The following is an 18,966-nucleotide window of genomic DNA, read 5'->3' on the forward strand; positions in this document are numbered from 1 at the left end:
GGGGGGAGGAGGGAGGAGGGGACGGTGGAGTGCAATGCGCACCACCCAAAGGATGGACATATTTGAAACTCGGACTTGAGGGGGGGATCAAGGGCAACATACGTAACCTAAACATCTGTACCCCCATAATATGCTGAAATAAAAGAAAAAAAAAATCCGTCTCAAAGGACTTTATTTGATGATCCTGTTCTAGAACAATCTCACTTTCATTTGTTAATCCGAATCATTCACATCACTGCATTGCTTAAAGCAGATTGCACCCACTGCAGTGGCCTCCTCTTCCCGCAAAATTGACTAGCTAGTGACTGTGTAAAAAGCCCATCCTGCTGGTCCGTGAGCGAGGAAGAGTTGATGTTTTTTGTGTGCCAAGAAACTAAACTATCTCCTGAGATTTGAACACACAGATGGCAGCTTCTTACAAGAATTCTGTTGCTCCCGGAGCAGAGGCCGTCCTTGTATTTTCCGAGGGTTTTTTCCACATTGCACTTCAGGCTTCTTTGATCTTCATTTGGATCACCTAATCTCTTGGTGACCCCTAGCTAACATCTCTTCCTCATCCTCATCCTCTTCCTCGTGATGCACTTTAGTTGCAACTTTCAGCAGGAGAAGGGAACAAAAGGTTTAACCTTTTGGAACGGAGCAGTCGCTTTGGGTCAAAATTTCTTCATCTTTTCAGCTTGCACCTCAGAAGCCGAGGAACCCAAGTTGCACAAGCTGGTGAGTGATGACCAGGAAAAGACTCAGGTGAAATAAGCCTCGTTGTTTTCCACCAGTAAAGAAAATAAACTTACTTCATTATTCATAGACGTCCTTCACCTACAATCAGGGAGCAGCACTTTCCAGCTGTTTTCAGTTCCTCTGTGGGAGGAAATGCCTGAAGCAGGGACAGGACTCTGCCCCAGCAGTGGCTGTTTGCAGGCCCAGGAAGGAGATGGATGGACAGTTTATCTGAACTCCCAACCTTGAGAAATGAACTGCAGGTGTGTGGGGGGGGATATGTTTTTTAATCCCAGAAAATAAGATACGATATGCATCTTCCCTTGAGTATACTCTAAACAAGGTAGGCTGTAGCTGCCCTCATGAATGGGGAGGAGGGTCAGGTTGGAAGGTTCAGCCCATCCCTATGTGAGTGGCTGCCAAGGCCGCAAAGGCTGGTGCTGACTCAGCCAGGAATGCCCTCTGGGGACTGTGATGTCATCTGACTCCACTGGGAGCAGAGCAAACTTGGACAAATGGCCTCCCTGTGTGACCTTGAAGATAAAGTCATTAACTTTTGTGAAAAAGCATGTTTAAGCTCCCAATAAAGTAATTAGAAGGCACTGAAGAAATCTAGATTATTCTAAACTACCTAGTTACCTGCCGCTTTGGTTTTCTCCATTTTAGCTTCTTCCATAAAGGGTTCAGTCATTGTTTTCACCTGGGCTGTTTATCACCTGATGAGCTATTTTCGGAGGCTTCACAGGCAGAAATTTTCTGAAAATCTGGAGCTTCGTTTATATAAAAACCTTTTGCTTTGAGGAGGTGGATAAGTCAGTTTGAATAGCTGTTAATATTGGTACTGTGCCCCTCATACTGAGGGGGAAGAATCCTCTTTCATTCCGGAGTTATACCAATGGGTGCGTTGGGAGGACCTCTTGCTCTGTTGACAATAATTTTGTCACATTGTGATTCATCTACAGGTTTCATTTCCTACTTTATGGACTTTTTTAATTACGCCTTTCCTCTTGCCCCATGTTCAACTTCTACGGTAACGTTGACCAATATGTCTTTATTGATGACAACTAATTTCCCCTCAGTGTCTCCCGTCACTTCCTTCTTTTCTTCCTTCTCCTCTCCACCCCTCCACCCCTCCCTCCCATAACATCATTTATATAGAAGCAGATATTTTTTGAGCATATGTGGGAAATAGTTCATCTTCTAGGCCAACCACTATCACTTGGTGGTGGCTGTGTAGAAGGACCTGGAGGCCACATCAGCGTTCAGTGAGAAGTAGTGCTGTGATCAATTGATGATGTCTGCTGTGGTCTTAGCATGGGGGTGGTGATATAAATACAACATATTTGCAATCCTGCTTGAGACGGCAGGCCATTTTTCTTAAGAATGAGAAAAAGATGTGTTTCCAAGAATTAGTTGAAGGCGTTCCCACTTATGTTGCTTATATTTCATGCTTTTAAATTTTTTTTAGTACAGTCCTTGGGTTTTTAAAAGGTGTTCCATAAACCTAATACCATAGCCATGTGCATTATGAGTCCTGTTAGACAGGACTGGCATCCCAGCGAGGCAAGGAGCCTGTAAGGGTGGGGACTGGTATTGTCCTGTCATCCTTCAGGACATGCTAGGGTATTTGCCTCCCTTCAAAGTAAGAAGCAGAAAAGAAGAGCTAATACTGGATAACCTGCATTGATGTTCAGATCTGCCGATCTTGGGCCCTTGTTGGGTTATTAGCAGGAGTATTCTGGCTGCCTCCTAGTTAGAAGGAACACTGCCTTCTGCCTTTTTTAGAGGGAAGGCCTGCTTTCCCTGGATGATATGGGACATATCACAGTGCTCCAGCCCCAGCAGCCATCTTGGCATCGTGATGTCCACATCAATGGGGGCAGCCATCTCTGTTAAATTTCCTCCCAGACACTCTGAGGGGATATGAAGGAAAGTGAGGACCTGAGCCAGGCCCTCATGGGGCCTGAGAGGTTGCTGCAGAGGTGGTCCACTCAGGACAGAGAAACCTACAGCCAGAGCACAGTGTGTGCACTTGTCACTTGTACATGCTCTGTTGCTCTGGTCACAGGTCAGCACTGAACCTGTTTGCTTTGTTCCTTGTGGGCCCTTCATGGCTGAGCCTGGGATATTGTCAGGCCGGCCCACAGGTGGTAGCTGGATATGTGCTTAGGGGGATGAGATATTGTGTGAGCGTCCAGAAAGCCTTGGGCACAGCAGTCATCATCTGAAAGCTAACTTATCCTGGGTGTTTAACATGTGTCGCATAAGTAAGCCTTAGACTGAGATTCCTAGGACCCATATGGGGATGACCAGGGACAAAACTCTTCCAGATGGTGGCATCTTGAAGTATCTCAGGGGTAGCAGGCAGACCCTGGAAGGGAACGCTCAGCAAAGGCTCTCTAGAAAAGTTGTAGATCATCAGGACCAAGATAAGATCTGCTTGTGTAGATTTGACTTGCATGGGAGTCAAGCCTGCTGATGGGGGTGTCTAAGCTGGGTTCTTATTTACTCATGTGTTTGCTTTCTAATTTTTTGAGGGAGATAAGATCCTCTCAGCTGGTCAGAAAAGGTTCTTGAAGATGTTGCTATTTGAACTGGCCTTGAAAGTTGAACATGGCCTCGGAGGTGAAGAGAAGGCAGTGGGCAGAGCAGGTAGAGGCCGAGGGAAGAATGAGGCCAGCGTGGACCCCACACTCTGTCCCTCGGTGAGTCCTGGTGGCTCTGTTTCAGTGACGTTCTGCATCCTACAACTTCTCATGTCGTCCGCGGCCACCACCCTCATCATTTGCCTGGACTTTTGCAGTGGTCTAACCCCATTCTCCCAGTTTCCACTCTTGCCTCCTTAAGGCCTCTTTTGTCCCCAGCACCCTGAGTGACTCTTCTAACACATATGTCGGTGCTATTGCTCCTCTGCTCAAAACCCTCTGGGAGCTCAGCTTGGAATAATGTCCAGATGCCTGGCGGTCCCACCAGGGGCATCTGTCCAGCGTCATTTCCCAGCACGCCCTTCCTTAACCCCACCAGCCACTCACCCTTTCTGGGACTGACAAAGTTCACTCCCACCTCAGGCCCTTTGCACTTGCTCCTCCTCCTGCCCTGGATGCTCTTCCCCCAGATATTTTCAGGACTGGTTCTCCCATTGTATTCAGGTCTCTGTCCGATGTCACCTGTTCCAAAAGGACATCCATGATGACACTATTTATCAATCTGCACACACCTGTGATGAAAAAAATACTCCAGTGTCTCTGTTATTTCTTAGATAACCATCATCACAGGAAAGTTCTAACAGTATCTTCTTGTTTCGGAATGACTGTATCTCGATCCCACGAGGTCCTTCGAAAGTACTCCTGCTCAAATAGGAGTTCGAGTGTTGTCTTCCTTGGTTCACTCTCCCTGGGCCTCTCTGTGAAACTGCCTTGCAGATTTAGCTTGAAAAGAAACTGAGTTCATGCAGCAAGTATTTGCTGAGCGCTGTCTATGTGGCAGGCACTGTTCTGGGGACTGAGAATATAGTGAACCCCCAATTATTCTGCTCCCCACCATACACCCCGTCTAGGCCCAAGGAGACAGAAAATAAATAAATACCCAGGAAAATGCGGGGTTGTGACAACACTGTGGACAAAGATAAAGCCGGGAGTGGGGAGTGAGCTGCTTGCTTCCTGACCTCGTACCACACTTTCACAGGTGCTGGGCAAGTGCCCTCTTGTTCCTTTTCTGCCTGAAGTGTAGGAACGGACAGGGGGAGGAGGATGGAAGAGTTCTCTGTCGCTTCATGTTGTGATAAAGGCTGCGTCTGATACCCACTTGAGAGCCCTCTCTTAGATATAACTGCAGGGTCAAGAAATTGAATTCAGCCACATTTCTGATGTTCTGCTCCCTCGGTCACAGAGCTCGCTGGCAACAGAGAGAAAATTGTATTGATAACTTATCCCCAGCTGAGAGACAGCTCACCTGAGATACGTCATCTGTTTCATGTGAGAAACCACACAGGCAAGGCCAGTTGCCCTAAAACCAGGACCCTGGGTTTTCTTTATTCTTTCAAAGGCTGTTCCAGATTCCTGACTGTCTGCCTGTCAACCTCTCTATTGGAAGATTTCTCTGGAAGATGCCTCCCACATCATCCTATCCTTCCTTCCCCACCTGTCCCCTCCCCTGCCTTTTCTATGGCCTGTTTCCATAGGGATCGAGGTTTTCCTCTGCTTTGTCTCCTCTGACATGCTCCCAGCTTGAGAGGAAGCCTTGGGGTACTCTTGGTGTTGTACATTCTGTGCATTTGGACGGATTTATAATGACATGTGTCCACCATCATAGCATCATGCAGAGTGGAGTCGCTAACAGTCCCCCATGCTGCACCTGGCCATCCCTCTCCCCACCCTCCCAACCGCCTGGCAACACCTCATCTTTCTACCGTCTCCACAGTTTCACCTTTTCCGGAATGTCATACCGTTGGAATCACGCAGCACGCAGCCTTTTCAGACTGGCTTCTTTTGCTTAGTAATATGCACTTAAGGTTCCTCCATGTCTTTTAGTGATGACACCAAAGAAATGGCTTGGCAGCTCATTTCTTTTTATCTCCAAATAACATTCCATTGTCTGTACAACCACAGTTTGTTTACCCATCCACCTCTTGAAAGACACCTTGGTTGATTCCAAGTTTGGGCAGTCATGAATAAAGCTGCTATTAAACATCTGTGCACATGTTTTCTGTGGACATAAGTTTTTAACTATTAATAATTTGGGTAAATACCAAGGTGCACTATTGCTGGATCACGTGATAAGAGTATGTTTAGTTTTGTAAGAAACTGTCAAACTATCTTCTAAAATATCTGTAGTACTTCATCAGCTGGTTTTGATTCCTAAGCCGCTTTCATTTAGATGAGTCTGATTTTTCTAGAAAATATTTCAGAAATGCACTGACTATGAATAATCCAAGACCCTTTTCTCACTGCGCTTTTATGTGGGATTTAAACGTGAGGCGTGGCCACCTTCCCTCTTCCTTCTGTGGTCTTCCTATTCTCACTAGAGCTAAACCATCCCAGCAGAAAATTTCCTCTTTTCCCTGCTCCTTCTTCCCTTTTGCTTCCCATTTCCGCCCTTCCCCCAGCAACGTCCAAGAGGTTAATAGGGAAATGGGCAAGAGCAGAGTTGGTAGGGAGATCCCAGTCCCATTTTCCCATAGAAGAGCTATATTGTGTCTTCTCCGGGATTTTTGTTTTCCTTTACAATGCTTTAAATTGGCACTGCTAAAAGGTACATGATGCTCTCTGCCCCGAAACCCTGGGGATGGCATGCCTCATTCCTCACTGGTTTGTCTCCAGGGTGAGCAAATGAGATTCTGCCCATACGACTAAGTGCATTTGGGGCATTCGCTGAGCAGCTTTGCTACACGTGGCCATAAGAACACACATTGGGCTGAGGAAATAGGACAGGGGCCCTAAAATCCAGAGTGGACCAAGAAAAATTCAAATGCATCACCCCTGTGTGTTTCCTCCCTCTTGGGGCTCCCGAGTCTCTTTGGAACCCCACAACTATAAACCACCGGGAGTGGGTTTTGTTTGTGACTTGTCAGTCTTGTTACTTTATAAATAGGCTTCATGTTGTGCAACTTGAACGCTTTGGGTTAATATAAAGAGACAGGCATAGACAGAAGGAACAGAAAGACAGAGAGAAGCACTGACAGGGAAAAGGAGCATTCCAGGTAAATAAGGACAGGTCGGATCATGGAGGTCCCACTGCAGCCATTTGCAAGGCTCTGATGAGTGGCCGGGTCAGCTCATGTGACTGCCAGTTTGTTCTATTTCCCCTGAATTTTGGGTACTTCTGCCCATATACAGTTGGAGTCTGAATGACCTGCAGCTGAAGGGACTTTCCCTGTTGCGATCCAGAATTTTCCAACAGGGTGCACTATTAGCATGTTAAGCAGGACAAAGTCCTGTGCATTACAGAAATTTAGCATCCTGGCCCCACCCATTAAATACCAGCAGTGCCGTCCTAGTTGTTGTGATAATCAAAAAATAACCTTCACATATTCTCAGTTCCCTCCAGGGGGCGCTACAAGTGGTGACAGCCCCCTGGGATGGGGTGGTCTGGTCGGGATCTCCCAATGAAAGGGCATAAATACGAGCCCCACCTCCACACCTGCCCTGGGCCCCTCAGCAGCTGGAGCCTGCACTTGTCATCCAGGCCTTTCTCACCTACCCTTCCCTCTTCTCCTTCCTCCTGCCCCTTGCTTCTGAGGCCCAGGAGGAGAACTGGAGACCTTGCCAGTCCCCAGCGTGATGTGGGTTGAGAAATGTGAGGCTATAAGAACTTCAGAGTGTTTTCCCCTTAACTCTTGAAAATCTGCAGTTCTGGGGATTTGTTTCCTCCTCAGTTCGGCCTTGCTTCTTAATCAGCTGCCCGTATCTAGTCAAATGAGTGCTCCCAGGGGCGTCCACCAGCGCCCGTGGTGGACGGTGGTGACTGGCATTGGTGCACCCCTTCCCCATGCTCCACCCCAGGCTGATGCTGCATTGATCTGGGATCCTACCCAGTCACACTGGTATTTATGTTGGCTCAAAGCCCAAGCTTCTCAGTCCCTCCTGCAGGGTGGTTCCAGGGTGTCCTGAGTGTCGTGGAGCAAGGGGAAGAGATGAGTCTGTCATCACCACACTATTCACATGGAGGAAATAGGGCACAGTTCAAGAGTTGCTTATTTTTACCTCCTCCCTGCTCATACCCTACTTCTAAGCCACTCGAATGATGTCTACACATGACCTTGACCGAGCTAAGAGGATGGGCCTAGCTTGCATGGCGATGCCAAGAGGCTAACTCTGCTGGCATGGGGTCCACATGAGCAGAACCACTGCTGACCCGCACCCAGAGGATGGCAATTCTTGGGCCACCACAGGCCATGGCGGCTGAAATGGGGCCAGTGGGCCTTCACAGTTGGGGAGGGGCTTGCAACGTCCCCATGGACTCTTCCAGAGCTGGCATTTGGTTCATGTACTTCCTGGCAGCCGAATGCTCTCTGCTGAGCTGGCTCGCAGTGCCAAGGGCCCAGAGCGCCTCAGGTTGGCACGGCTTCTCTGCAACCTCAGAGCTCAGCCCTCGTAGAGCCTGTTGGTGATTCAGCAGCTGGGGAACTCCAGCCAGCCAGAGAGGGATCGGTGATACTCACCCTGTTTTCTTGCAATTCCAGGAACTTGGATGGGGGCCCTGGGAGCAGGCCCAGGGGAAGAGGAAGTTTGACTCAGTACCCACCCCCTGGTCCAGGTCTCTGATAAGGCTTTTATTCTGTGGGAAAGACAACTGCTTCCTCCTAGCAAAATAGGGTGTGGCATAGATCTGCATAGGTGGGAGGGAGCACAGGGCCTTCCTCACTCCAGGCAGATGTTCGGTGCATCCTAGTTAACTAACTGGTTGTTGGCTAAAAGTGTTTTATCTCTGTATGTTATTTGCTCTGCTTTATAGGAGGGGGTCCTCTCAGACCACCAGATCAGTGGGCTGTCTTGTTCCATATGGCTTTGAAGCAGGTAAGGGTGTTGGGAGAGTAGAGGAAGACGTCTGTGTGGCAGGGTGAGGTGTTGCCTGCAGGGCCTTAAAAACAAAAGTTTCTCTAGAGGTGGTACCCAGCTCCTCCTGAGAGGGTCTCTGTGGCTTTTTTATTTAGTTTATCTTTTGCATGCTTTTCAATATGTCAGGAAGAATGCATCACCTCCTTTTGCAGCTGCGTCACTTCTCTGATGATCCTGTGTTACGGTGTCAGTCTTGGGCAATTATTAGGGCCTCGACTCTAAAGAGCTCCAAGTATTTTGTGAATATTCTCATTTGTCCCTTGAAGTAGGGAAAGAAAGATAATAATCAGTTCTCCTGAGTCAGAGATGGTGGGAAAGGATGTCTGGGCTGAGAGGGGGAGGGACACAGAGACTGGTCTATGTGGGGGACCTGGGTGGGGTCTGCCTCCAGCCCAGCGCTCACAAGCGTCAGGAGGTGCAGAGAGAGAGCCCGCCTGCTGGAGCAGTCAAGAAGCATCACAGAAGACTTGGAGATTGGAAGCCTGGGTACAAATGAGGTCAGGCAGTAAGGTGAGTTTTCTACGCAAGAGAGAAGAGGTTAGCGTACCTAGGAGACCTGGACCAGATAGACATATTTGGATGGAAGAAAGGGCTTGAATTGGGAGCATTGGAGAGACTACAGCATCACCACTGAGCGTGTATATTCCCATCATCTAGACTGTAAACTCCTGGTGGCAAGTCCTGCCTTTGCTTGAAGAGCCCTTGGCACATGGTACTCGGGAAGTGCCCATCAGGCTGGGTAACCTCCCGCTGCAAAGCCATCTAATGAGCTCTGTGCCCCTTTTCACTGCCTCTGTCCTATCCTCCTTGTGATATGGTCAGGCCTCTTTGGGGTCACTGCATGCAAGTCTTTGTTTTCTCATAAAAATTTCAGGAAAAGCCTACAAAATGAGTTAAGGGTGGGAAAACAAAACATTTCAAGGCTTATCTTACTGGGTGACCAGACAACTCAAGAACAACTTGGCCAGCCAGTTCAGCATATGTAACTCCAGGCTTCGGATAAGGTTGACACTTCCTTCACTCCTCCATGGCTGGTTCTGTGTCCTAGTGAGACTATTTAATATCATTTAAATAGAAGATACATTTTTAACTTGCCACCCAACTGAATGATGGTACAGCTGTTTATAATGGAGTTCAAAGTAATGGTTTTTAAGAATTAGGATTATGTCTCATAGGGAGAGTACACTGTAGATTCTATGAGAGGAAGGACTTTTAGTTCATCACTGGCTCTCCAGCACCTAGAACAATGTCTGCCATGTGGTGCATTAGGTGTTCAGTATGTACTTGTTCTATCAATGAAAGTCAAGATTCAAGCCTTCCCCATCTCCACTGAAATCAGAATAAGAACCAAGACCTAGGCCAGACACAGTGGCTCAAGCCTGTAATCCTAGCACTCTGGGAGGCCAAGGCGGGAGGATCACTTTACGTCAGGAGTTTGAGACCAGCCTGACCAAGAGCAAGACCCCATTTCTACTAAAAATAGAAAAAATTAGCCAAGTGTGGTGGTGCATGCCTGTAGTCCCAGCTACTTGGAAGGCTGAGGCAGGAGGGTAGTTTGAACCCAGGAGTTTAAGGTTGCTGTGAGCTATGATGACACCACTGCACTGTAGCCCAGGAATAGGAGGGAGAAAGGAATTCCTGAGGATCAGCTGGTTTTCCCATTTCCCATCTGCATACTGTCAGTACTCACTCTCCTCCAACTATGTTTTTAAGCTTGTGAGAAATTCAGTTCAATACGCGTGTGTTAAAAACCTAAGTAGGTGCGACAGCATTATGCCAGCTGTGAGAATGGAGATGAATAAGCCACAGTTCCTGACCAAACTAGAAGGGGGAGACAGATAAGACCTGAAAACGTGCAAAGTACAAGGCAGAATAAAGTAAAGACTGCTCTAAGGAAGAAATGATTACTTCTGACATTTGAGCAAGGCTTTGGAGGCAGATTTGATTCCCACGGCTAGAGGACAGGGCATGCCAACTTGAGATTTCAGCATAACATTAATGGAAACTGTCGATAGCAGCTACTATTGTTGCATGTTCGTTATGCCTCACTCAACATGCTGCACAGCTCTCGTGTGTCCCCTCATTTACTCTCTACAGATCCCCTGGCAGGAGATGCATATGTTTATCTCCTTTTACAGCAAAGGAAACTGAGGCTCAGGCAGCTAAACAAAGGTCAGCAGCTGAAAGGACTTGGGTCAGGATCTGAGTGGCGTGAGCCCAAGACGCCACGCTTGGGGGTGAGGGAACCCCTTTGCAGGGAAAGGGGGCAGTGCCAGGTAGCTGGGGTCAGAGTGCATTGGTGGAGGGCATTGGAGGAGTTTAGATGGAAATTGGGTCTGGGGCCAGGTTATGCACTTTAAATCTCTGCTCAGGACCTTGGACTGGGTTCCGTCTCTGCACTGGGCTCTGCAGTGTGGAGCCCATGGAGAGTTTACAGGAAAGGAGTGATTTGGTCCAGCAAGCTCACTCTAGCAGCAGGAGCAAAGGTTGGGAAGAAAAAAAGGCTGTTGGCAAGAAAAACCAGTTCAACAACTATTGGGATAGCCCAGGGAGAGATGATGAGGCCTGAATTGGGGCAGTGGCAGCAGAGATGCAGGGGGATGGATAAAATGGACTGTGTGGAGGCTGGGTGTGCAGAAGGGCTTGGCTTGGATGTGACAGAGGAGAGGGAGGGGCTGACAGTGGCTGTCGGGTCTTTAGCCCTGCCCAGGACTGAGGAGGAGGCAGGAGGAGGTGAGCTTGATTTTGAATGTGTGACATGAAGCACAGGAGAGCGGGGGAGTTGGAGGTGGTGTTTGGGGCACGGAGGCAGGGAAAACGTCCATGGCAACACAGGATCAGTCCAGTGCCTTTGGTGGTCTGTAGTGCTGACATCAGCAGCCCACTTGTCTGCCTTTGCCACGTTATGGAAGATTCCACTGTTCTTTAGTAGTGTGGATATTGTTGCTGTCCCGTGTGGCTTGGACATTTTAAGGATAAATCCCAGGTCTCAGATTTCTTTTTTTTTTTCTTTTAATTTACTCACAGTAGGAAGGTGCTCAATAAATATTTGATTAATTAATATAAGTAAATAGCAATTCTTTAAACCCTCAAACGGTATAATATTCCATGGAATATCAGTGGCCTGCAGCCAAGCAACCCTGGGGCCTTAAGTAAAGCCCCTTTGTTGAAGTCCTCTTGGTGAGTTCTGGAGGGAGGGCAGGGATGGGGATCGTGACCACCTCCTTCTTGTCCTGAATGTCCCAGGAGTTACGAAGAAACAAGCCAAGGAGAAAAGCCAGGACGAAGCACCGTCAACTGCCATGTTTAATGGGTGCTCACAGTGGCCTAAGGACTTTGTGTCCTTTATTTTGTTTTGTTTCATTTAATCTTTGCAACAGTCCTGTGAAGAGACATTATCCTTAACTTACAGATGAGGACACTGAGGCTCAACAAGATTAGATGATGGAGCCAAGGTCTCAGTTGGGGAGTGGCAGGGCCAGGGTTTGAGCCCAGGCCTGATGGCAAAGCTCCTTTCTGCTCTGCCATGGCAGACTCCGAGTCATAAGTAGAAAATGGTCGAAGGTGGTGGTGCAGGTGCCCGTGTGCTCGTCGCTCCTGCCTCCCTGATCCTGAAGGTTCATTCTGAACACTTTGTTTTTTCCCACTTCCAGATATATGTAGATGGATGTGGAAAGTTCCTATGGGCTTTCAGGTAATGCTGGCTTATTTTCTGTGATGTCGTCATCATGAGGTATTGCCTTAGACTCATCAAGTTGGAATTTGCTGCTTGTGGCCACCCCAGGGGTCATTGGGAAGGGCAGCTGGGGGTCCCAAGCTCACGGACCCAAATGCATTCCCTCCTGGATTGTGACCTTAGAATATATTGGCAAGCCCACGTTAAGGCTGCATTGAAAACGTAGAAATGGAAAGTGCCCTGGTTCAGGATCTCAGCCATCCTCTGTGATGTCAGTGCCATTTTAAACCGGAAGACAAAATTGTCATAAACCAAGCCCACTCATTGAGACCGTGCACATGCAGCCTCCCTTGTGTCTGATCCTGGTTCAAGGCAAGGGATCCACCTACAAGGGGATGGAACGAGGCCAGTGCTCTCCTAGCCAGATGTTGAAGAAGATGAACAGCCTCACATCTTCACAGGTGCCTGGAATTTAGGGACTTGGCAGATCTTCTGGCCCGACTCTACCATTTAGATAAAAAGCCTGATTTCGAAAGAGGTGAAATGACTTACTAACGTTAACACCATTCATAGAAACTTTAGTCTCTGGGCTCCCCCATTAGCCCATGCTACCGTATTGCTGTGTGTATCTGCTTATATCCAGGTGAGGAAAGGAGGAGCTGGTCTTTTCTAGTACACCTGCGTTCTTTGGTTGCACTTCACAGGAGCAGTCGGAAGCAGAGTGGGGCCAACTCGGCCCGGTAATGTGAGCTTGCAATGTCTGTCACTGATAAATGGGGTGACCTGGGGCAGGTTACTTAACCCCCTGTACCTCCACTTCCTTACCTCTAGAATGGGGGCACATTAGTACCTATCTTGTTCTTTGAGTATCGAAGGAGATGATGTAGGGCACCTGGTAAGTGCCGATAAGTTATGATTTATCACGGCACCGACCACAATAAGAATCCCGTGACCAAGCGATGTGAGGAGGGAGTTTGGGAGACCCGTCGAGCTCCCTTCCTGGCACAGAAATGTCTTCCTGGTGACCATGTACGATGCCATGGCTGTGTTTGGGACCGGGGTCAGGCCCTCACCGGTGGGGATTTATCACTAAAAGCTACCCCCTTCCTGCACGTCAGGACCCAACACTAACCTCTTGAGTTATCTCTCCGTAAGACTCTCTCCTTGGGGGGCGGGATCCAAGCTGCGTTTTGAAAGCAGTGTTCCAGACAGAGGCCAGATGTGACAGCAAGAGCCCTCTGGCCCATGGGCCCATCTGCCCAAGGGATTCCATCCTAGGTCCCCTGTTTATAAACCCAACTCCTTGCCATTCCCAGAGTTTTCCCAATCCCACCTGGCCAGTGCCTCCACACATTCCTCTGCAGCTTTGCCCGACATCCGCTGGAGCCAGTGCACTGGCATCGCTGTGAGCGAGGGTAAATGTGAACTGTCACCTCTTCCTGGGAGAGCGACTTGGCCTCTCTGAGGGCCATCCTCCCACGGGGAAGTCACATGGCCACCTTGGGCCCTGATATCCTAAGCAGGGTATGGGAAGTGCCAAGGGGAGCAGGCTCGTGGGGCCCTCGTCCTGCCAACTTCCCTTGTGGTTCTTCTCTCCCTCTTCCTCCTTAATCAGTCCTTGTCTCTGAAGCCAGCACCTTCACGTGACTATCAACCTCTTGGATTTAAAAATATTGATAAAATTGTATAATTTGGCAGTTTTTGCTATGCAGTTAAAATTCTGCTATGTTTGCAGATAAAATTTAAATGTTGCGACGTGATTCCTAAAGGAAGATGCCACGAGCCTGTGCTGGCCAGCCCTGCATTCTGTGTGACCCATTCACTTAAATTTTTGTGCCCTCATGAATGTCCCTGCAAACCTGGAGCTGAGCTGCAGGGTGCCCACCCGCAGGTACCACCCACTACTTCTTGAGCTCCTGGCTCTGTCCTCATGACCCCCAGCTCTGAGCATGGTAGCAGAGGAAGGAGGAAACCTGGCTGCCCCCCGAGCACCCACACTCCCTTCTGCCCTGCTCTCCAGCACGACTCCCATCCCTCCCGCCCTGAATTTGTTCTTCACCCAAAGGCCCTTCCTCGCCACCTCCTCTGAATCCAGAGCATCCTTCAGCCAAAAGGACCTGCTGCAACCTCTCTCCATCCTTCCCACATCTGACAACAAAACCTCACCCTTCACCCCTTCACTCAGGAAGCCTGGCTTAGGGGAGCCCCAAACAGAGGAAATTAATATTATAGAGGGAGCACCTGGTCCACACCAGGAAGTAGATAGGAGTCTGCAAGAAAATACTGGCTGCAGCAGAGGCCAGAACGGGACATGGCCCACTCAGCTGGGCTGGCCAGGGGCCCAGAGATGCTTCCCCAGGTCCAGGCACCACATCTGAGTGTCCATAGGAGATGGTTGCCAGGCTGATGGGTGGTTGAGGTTCAGTGTCCCACACTGAAGGCACAGCCTGGTCTCCATCCAGAACGACTAGTCCCATGCATGAGCGAGGGGCTGGAGTGGGGGTGCCATGCCCTGGGCCCTGCAGGGATGGGTTCCCAGCCTCTCTCAACAGCACTTCCCACTGGCAGCTCAATGGATGGGTTTCAGGAACTCAGGAGACAAATAGGCTAGCCTCTCTTTTCACATTGTTTTTGTCGGAAACTTTTATCCAAGTCCCAAACAGCTGAATTACACACATGGCAACCCTTGTCCTCCCTTCAGGGCAGCTCTGGGTTCCCACTCTATTTTGGGGGCTGGGGGAACCATAAGGGTTTTCTTCCGTTGCGTGTGGTTTTCCCCTAGATGCCACCCCCTTCTTTTCATTTTTCTTTTTGAAGTCCACCCTTGGGATTCCCCTCTTTGGAGCTATTTAAACAGACATGGGATGCACCAGGAGCAGCCTGTGAGGAAGGGGTTCCTGCCTCCCCACCTCCAGGGCCCGTGGCAGGCGAGGGCCAGCTTTGAAACTCAGGCTGTGGAGCCTGTGTCTGCAGGCCACCAAGCCTGTGCACCTTGTCTCCCTGAGCCACTGCATGCCATGGGGGTCCCTGTGGCTGTCCTCTCCCTGCCTTTCCTTTGTTTCTGAAGAGCCTTGGAGCCAGCCGAGTCCATGCATTTCTGGAAGGCCTTCACAGAGCCCGGCTTTCCAAGCACAGTCGGTGGCCGGAGGGCCGGGTCCCTGGTCTTATGCACGTGGGGCAGCCAGCAAGCCTGGACACTCCACCTTTGCCCTCAGCAGACCTTGCTCACGGGGAGGAAATCGGAGGCAGTGGGAAAATCCCAAGAGGCAGTGGATGTGGCCTCCGGAAGAGAGGGGATCACACCTCAACTGCTCATGTGCTATATGGACTCATCTGGGGACTCATTTGTAACTGAACACACACCCATCAGTGTTTCATGGTCAGAAGGGCTGTCTTGTGGGATGGTAATTAAGCACTGTCTTGGGCATGGGAGTTGGACACGCTTGAGTTTGAACTTGAATTGCTGCAGGAGCTTGGGCAGATTTCTTTCGGGTATTTCCACCAGCTGGGCCGGAAGGCGAGGAGGCTGGGAAGTGCCTATGTCATGGGTTACCATGAGGATGAAGTAAGATAACACATGCAAACCCCAGTGCTAGGCCTGGAACCAGTGCATGCCCAGTAAGTGCTGCACACCCACCTGAGGAGTGAGGGGCCTGACTCCTGTCGTCTTGGCCCAGGGCCCTCTTGGGGAGCCCACCGGGTAGCAACGAGGAAGCAGAGGCCTCGCCTCTCAATGCAGGGCCCCCACGTAAGTCGTGCGTGAAGCAGGATTGCAGAGAGAAGGCCAGGGCAGTTGTTCTCCATGGGATGTGAAGGTGTAGAAAGGAACTATTCTTCTCGTGTGGCTCAAATTATACATAAAAACCCAGACTCTTTCATCTGTGGAACATGGTGGTTTTGCAAACTTTAATTCATTCCCAAAACATCTTTGTGAATTTGGCAGCTGCTGGCTCACAGGTGAGGAGCAGGTGGGGGAAGTAACTTGCCCCAGGGCTTGGGGAGCAGGCGCCCATCACACACCCTCGTCTTCCTGGAGAGCGGGTGTTCGTCTATGCTGTCTTCGACGCGGTTGTACGGTAGTAGCTTTCTTGTCCTGGTTTTGCTGAAGCAGAGGTCGACGTGGACCCCGGGAACTGTGCTGACTGTTCACCCTGACTGACAGGATGTGGGGCAGGAAACTAGATGTGAAGATAATGCATTAGTTAAGGGACAGATCGTGACAGGCCAGTCACGCTTCCCTTTGAGAGGTATGCAAAGCATCCCCAGTGTCGTCCTTTGACATTATTATGGGTCACTGGCTGACTTTAGCCCAGAGTGGTTTGTGGTGGTGCCAGCAAAGTCAGAATGTGACCGTTCCCCTGCTTTGAGTGTGCAGCCACTAAGACTTTTCCTGGCTTGGGTAGGAATGCTTCACTTCCACACTCTGTGTTACCCTTTTAAATGTGTCTGGAGGAAGCCTAAGAGCCTCGTTTCCAAAATTAGCATCTATTGTGCAGCAAGAAAGAATTGCACAGGAAAGAGGTGTGTGATTTTACTGATTTTTCTCTCCCCATTCCCCCCCTCCCAACTTCCAACTCCAGAACCAAATATCTGAACCAAATATCTGGTACAGGACTCTGTGAAAGTCATGGGGAAGTCTGTGCCAGACCTCCAGGGAAAGCAGTCTGAAGTTCTCATGATGTTTCTCATTTCAAAGGCCAAAAGGAAAATTGTGAGCATGATTGCTTTGTCTGTTCCAAGTGTGGTTTTCCTTTGAGAGTCAGGACTTCTGTGTCTACACCCTAAGGTGCAGGGGCAAGGAGCTTCCACAGCCTGCAGAGTGGGGGGTTGCATCTTTCCTGTAACACAGCGGTCCCCAACCTTCTTGGTACCAGACACTGGTTTCGTGGAAGACAATTTTTCCACAGAGTGGTCGGGGTAGGAGGGACGGGAGGTACATTACATTTATTGTGCACTTTATTTCTATTATTATTATATTGTAATATACAATGAAATAATTATACAACTCACCACAATGCAGAATCAGTGGGGGCCCTGAGCTTGTTTTCCTGCACCTAATGCTGCCACTGATCTGACAGGAGGCGGAGCTCAGGCGGTGATGCGAGCGATGGGGAGCAGGTGTAAATACCGATGAAGCTTCGATTGCTTGCCCACTGCTCACCTCTTGCTGTGCAGTCCGGTTCCTAACAGGCCCCAGACCGGTACAGTCCTTGGCCTGGGGGTTGGGGACCGCAGCTGTAACAGGTAGAACTTTGTTTTCTGTGCTGACTTGATTCACTCACCATCTAGGCTGACCTCCAAAAGGCCCAGCCCCTTTGCACGGCCACTGTGGCATCCTTTTGTGTTTCAGTTTTGGGAAGTCATTCTAGTTTAGTTCATGCTGATTTCATAACCCATAAGAGGTTCCTTTTTCAGTGGAAGTTTGCTGCTCTGTTTCCAGAAACCTCCTGTACTGTAATGTGAGGGCACGTAAGGTCGTCTGTTGGCAGGGGCAGCTTCACGGGCATGCGACCTGTGTAATCATACAGAGCTCCACGCTCACAAGGACCCCAGGCTTAGGGTTTAATGCTCTTCAGTTGCAGTCTTGGAATTCTTATAGTTTAATTTTTGAATCTGTGTCTTGTAAGTGAAACCAGTGGGACAGTGGAGTGTGCAGTGCGGGCTAGAGCCTTGGTTCCCATGATCCTGCCTACTGCCACCTCCCTGCCTCCCCTGAGTGGGTTCGTGCCCCTGCCACACTCTTCCCCTGGTGGGGCCTGGACACAAGAAAGGTTGGGGTTAGGTGCGTGCGCCCCATAGCATCTCAAGGCAAGGCATGGTGGCAACTGTCCGCATCCTGGGCTGGCAGCTCCATGGCACATTCAGTGGGCAGCTGGTCTAGGTACCTAGGGCATCCTGGCATGGAGGGTGTAATAAATACCCTTAGGGATCACCCATCTTGGGTGGGGGCAGCCAGTCCCTGGGAAGAAGAAGTACCTGACTAGACTTCCCCACCCCAGCTAGGTCACAGCATGTTGGTCCAGCTGCTCACTGGAGGGAAATCGCCAGAGTCAGTGGGTCCCTTGCTCACTTGCACCTATAAGGGGCTGCACTCACCCTGCAGGTTTCCTCATACTCAAAGGAGCGCGACGACTTTTATAGTAAATAAAAAAACATGATGACGTGCGCAACAATGTGAATATACTTAATGTCACTGAAAACGTACACTTAAAAATGGTAAATTTGTTATGTATATTTTCTCACGATAAAGAATATATTTATAAGGTGTTAAAAAAAACAAAACCAAAAAAACCCACCATGACAGATGGAGAGAGCCACTGTGGAAGGAAGGAAGAAGCTTTAGATTTTAGTACCTTTAATGGGCATGTTTTTCCTGGTTTTTGAACACGGGGTCCTGAGTTTTCATTCTGCACTGAGCCCCACAAGCAATACAGCCAGGCCTATTGGCCACTTTGTGAAACTACCAAGTCTTTGCCTTTCAAAGGGCCTGCCCTGGAAGGCTCTGAGGACATCGTCCATTGCTGAGCAGACTCTTACCTTTTCTGTCTTCTCCCTGCCACAGGTGTCGTGTTGACCGTGTGCCAAGCCCTGGAGAACAGCACGTCCTCCCAGAGTGGTGAGTGCAGCTGCCGGGTGTGAGGCGTGTGAAGGGAGCAGGCCTGCCGGCGTGTGGAGCCCGAGCTGTCACCTGAAGAGCTCCCTCCATGGCCTCCTGACACGGAGCCCACGCCTGTCTCTGAGCCCTCTCTGCCCCCTCCTCATGGGCCGAGGGGCAGGTCTTCACTGCAGTCCCCAGGGGGCTGTCCCTGCTCCCTCAGGGTCCACCTTCTTCCCTACGTCTTTCTCTTCAGCTGTTCAGACAATTCACGCGGGCAAGCGTGTGGGACCCAACAGCTCAGAACTATCCATACTCTTCCAGCTCACATGCTATAGTTATCTGAAGAACCCCAGTTCCTGAATCCCCTTGTCAGCTTCTGCCTGGTGATCTTTGTTTAGTTATTTTCTGGTGTACGTTTG

General features: G+C 49.6%; 1 protein-coding gene across 1 annotated transcript in view; it reads left to right on the forward strand.

The window, feature by feature from the left end:
- Positions 1-18,966, forward strand: part of TGFA (transforming growth factor, alpha) — a 97,525-nt gene that overhangs the window by 18,299 nt on the left and 60,260 nt on the right. Inside the window, exon 2 of the mRNA XM_012646446.1 lies at positions 18,512-18,565. Within this exon, the coding sequence (XP_012501900.1) occupies positions 18,512-18,565 (54 nt within the window). The remainder of the gene's footprint in view (positions 1-18,511; positions 18,566-18,966) is intronic.

The sequence above is a fragment of the Propithecus coquereli genome, unplaced genomic scaffold, assembly GCF_000956105.1.
Source record: "Propithecus coquereli isolate 6110/MARCELLA unplaced genomic scaffold, Pcoq_1.0 Scaffold243, whole genome shotgun sequence".
NCBI lineage: Eukaryota > Metazoa > Chordata > Mammalia > Primates > Indriidae > Propithecus > Propithecus coquereli.